Source organism: Primulina huaijiensis, chromosome 3 (assembly GCF_012295235.1).
Source record: "Primulina huaijiensis isolate GDHJ02 chromosome 3, ASM1229523v2, whole genome shotgun sequence".
NCBI lineage: Eukaryota > Viridiplantae > Streptophyta > Magnoliopsida > Lamiales > Gesneriaceae > Primulina > Primulina huaijiensis.
This window is the reverse complement of record NC_133308.1, coordinates 7,144,795-7,147,375: the sequence shown is the minus strand read 5'-3', so window position 1 is coordinate 7,147,375 and position 2,581 is coordinate 7,144,795. Positions and strand designations below refer to the sequence as shown.

At 37.2% G+C, this 2,581-nt stretch overlaps 1 protein-coding gene across 1 annotated transcript in view; it reads right to left on the bottom strand.

The window, feature by feature from the left end:
- The window catches only part of LOC140972440 (11S globulin seed storage protein 2-like), a 1,771-nt gene extending 1,244 nt beyond the window's left edge, over positions 1–527 (bottom strand). Inside the window, exons 1-2 of the mRNA XM_073434867.1 lie at positions 121–527; positions 5–34 (exon numbers count right to left, since the gene is read on the bottom strand). Of these exons, the coding sequence (XP_073290968.1) occupies positions 5–34; positions 121–511 (421 nt within the window). The 5' untranslated portion in view covers positions 512–527. The remainder of the gene's footprint in view (positions 1–4; positions 35–120) is intronic.
- Positions 528–2,581: the final 2,054 nt, after the last annotated feature.

Genomic DNA, 2,581 nt, shown 5'->3' with positions numbered 1-2,581 from the left:
CAGCCAGGGCAAGTTACACTTATGTACCCATAACCTGCAAGTTAACAATCCCATTTTCTTTACTCATCGATCCAGACACGGGGTACTAAGTAATTAAAGGAGATAAAAAAAAAAGTGTACCTTGCTCGATGAAAACAAGGCGGGGATATGGATGGAAATTGGGCAAAGAGAGGGCATTAGGCCGGAGGATGTTTCTCATGGCAACTACTCCAGCACATTGGAACTGGTCATCTCTTTCGTTCCATAACTCGGTCTCTCCGCCTTCAGAACGGATCCTCTGGGAGGGCTGCGCCGCCGTGATGCGCTGCAAACGGCATTGCTGCTTCTCGGTCAGCTGGAAAGGGGTTCTCTCGCCAAATGATGATGAAACCAGAAGTGACAGGGACAGTGCTAGCAGAAACCTGGGCACCATTGTCAAAGACCAAACAGTTCGTATAGTATGGTTGAAGATGGGAGATTTGAAGATTAAAGCGGTCCATTTTATAGGGCTGGTGGCAGTGAATTGTTCCATGTTTGCACTTGCATGGAGGGCGGGCTTCGGACACGTTCCACGAAGAGAAATGCATGAAATTCTATACGTGGTGAAGTGAGGATTTAATTTGCTTACACCTTTTGCATGGGGGAAACACTTGGCCAACTATCTCTAGGGATCTAAATTATGTCTCATAATAGTTAGTGAGTGACCATACCACCTGTTTCCTTCTGATCATTAGTCATTACCATTAATGTTCAGAAATAGAGAATCTAACGTAGTGTCAAATTAACGAAACTCAGCCAAAAATAACTTGTTTTTTTTAAAGAAAAACTTTTTATTTTATTAACAATATCTGACCTTTTTCGTGTTGGTCTACTAAATATTTGAAGAAAATTAATTTTTTTGGCGACGTGGTATAGTCATTAATTTGATCGAGATGATCAGAAAATAAAAATTAGTATATCAATTAATTTTAAATTTTGATCATTTTTTTCTACGCTTTTATCCAAATCGAAGCATTTACTTCACGTTTTACGCTTAATCCATGGTTTTTCTAAGAACACATACTATAACAAAATAAATATATATATATGATAAGTGCATTTTATGCACTTAAATTATTGTTATACTTCATATAGATTGCTAGTCTTTTTGGGCGGTTTTACGCTCTTTTGTTGTTTTTTGGTGTGATTGCAGGAATCTAGATGCGGCTACAACATGTGCATGAAAACGAGCTAAAATGGCGTCTAGGAAAAGAAGCGTGAGCAATCAAAAACTCAGAATACCGGGAGTCTCGCGCATATGCGCGCGGCGCGACAGTCAAACTCAAATAGGGTTCTCGTGGACTTTAAAAAGGGGATGGAGAATATTCTAGGGGGCCGTCATATCACTCGAGAAAAGGAGAGGAAAAAAGTCAGAGCACGGAACACGAAGAACAGAGACAGAAGACGTTGAATCCGGACACGGAAACGCACTTACATCTCTCGCCAACACGTTCTTAACTCGGTTTCTTACTTTTACGTTTTTAATTATTACAAGCAGGTTTTGTATTGATTTAAATTCGAGTATGAACTAATTTTATGTTCTAGAGATTGATGTAGTCTTGGCTTAACCTATGTTATTTACGCTTTGACTTTTCATCTAATTAATTCATCGTGTTTATTTGTGATTTCTTGTCATTAACGCTGTTGAATTACTGGCCATAATTCGACTGAACTAATAATTGAGATCTAACACTCGAAAGAGGTGATCGAAATTAGGACAAGGGAAATCACATCGTTAGATATTTATAACGTGCAAAAGACGTATAATTCTGACGATTCCATAAGAGAACTTTGGGTGCATTTATTACGTGTTATTTGATTTCGAATAGACATATTAAAATCGGTAATAGGTAATACAATTCTATTTAACACTTGAAAAAGGGAATAGGAAAATTGCGAGTTCTTGGTTAGTAAACACGATGCAATGTAATAACATGTTAGTTGATTTTAATTTAGCATAAGGGAAACCAGACGAAATCATATCTCTAGATTTATTTACTCAGTGCATTTCTATTGCGTGCCAGAATTACAGCATTTGTTATTTTATTTGATTTGATTACAAACCAATTATTCGATTTGTCTAAATAAAGTGAGCTATGTCAATTATGGTACTTAATATTCAAGTTTAAATAATTACTCTTCGTGGGATCGATATCTGTACTCAAACCAGTACTTAAACTTGACATCGTATACTTGCGATAGTGAAAATTTGCGACAATATAATATCATAGGAATCTTAATTTTAGTCTTACATTTTGTTACGTTAACTGTATATGAGTGATAATAGTAATGTGATGGATGACCTCTATGGAACTTTTCATGCGTCAAGCTGCTGATATTACGCCACTTGATTTGGTTGGATAGGTGAGCCATAAGAGAGTGACGTCAGATCTTAACAGGTAATATTGAATCTGTTGGGGATATGGTTGACAAGAGAAAGAGTAAAACTGATCTCTAAAGGATATGAGACAACATCAACAGATAGAAATACACTTCTCCGGAATCATAGGCCTAACAACCCTACCCATTAGTACCCAGGTTGGTGCATTATGCACTATCACGA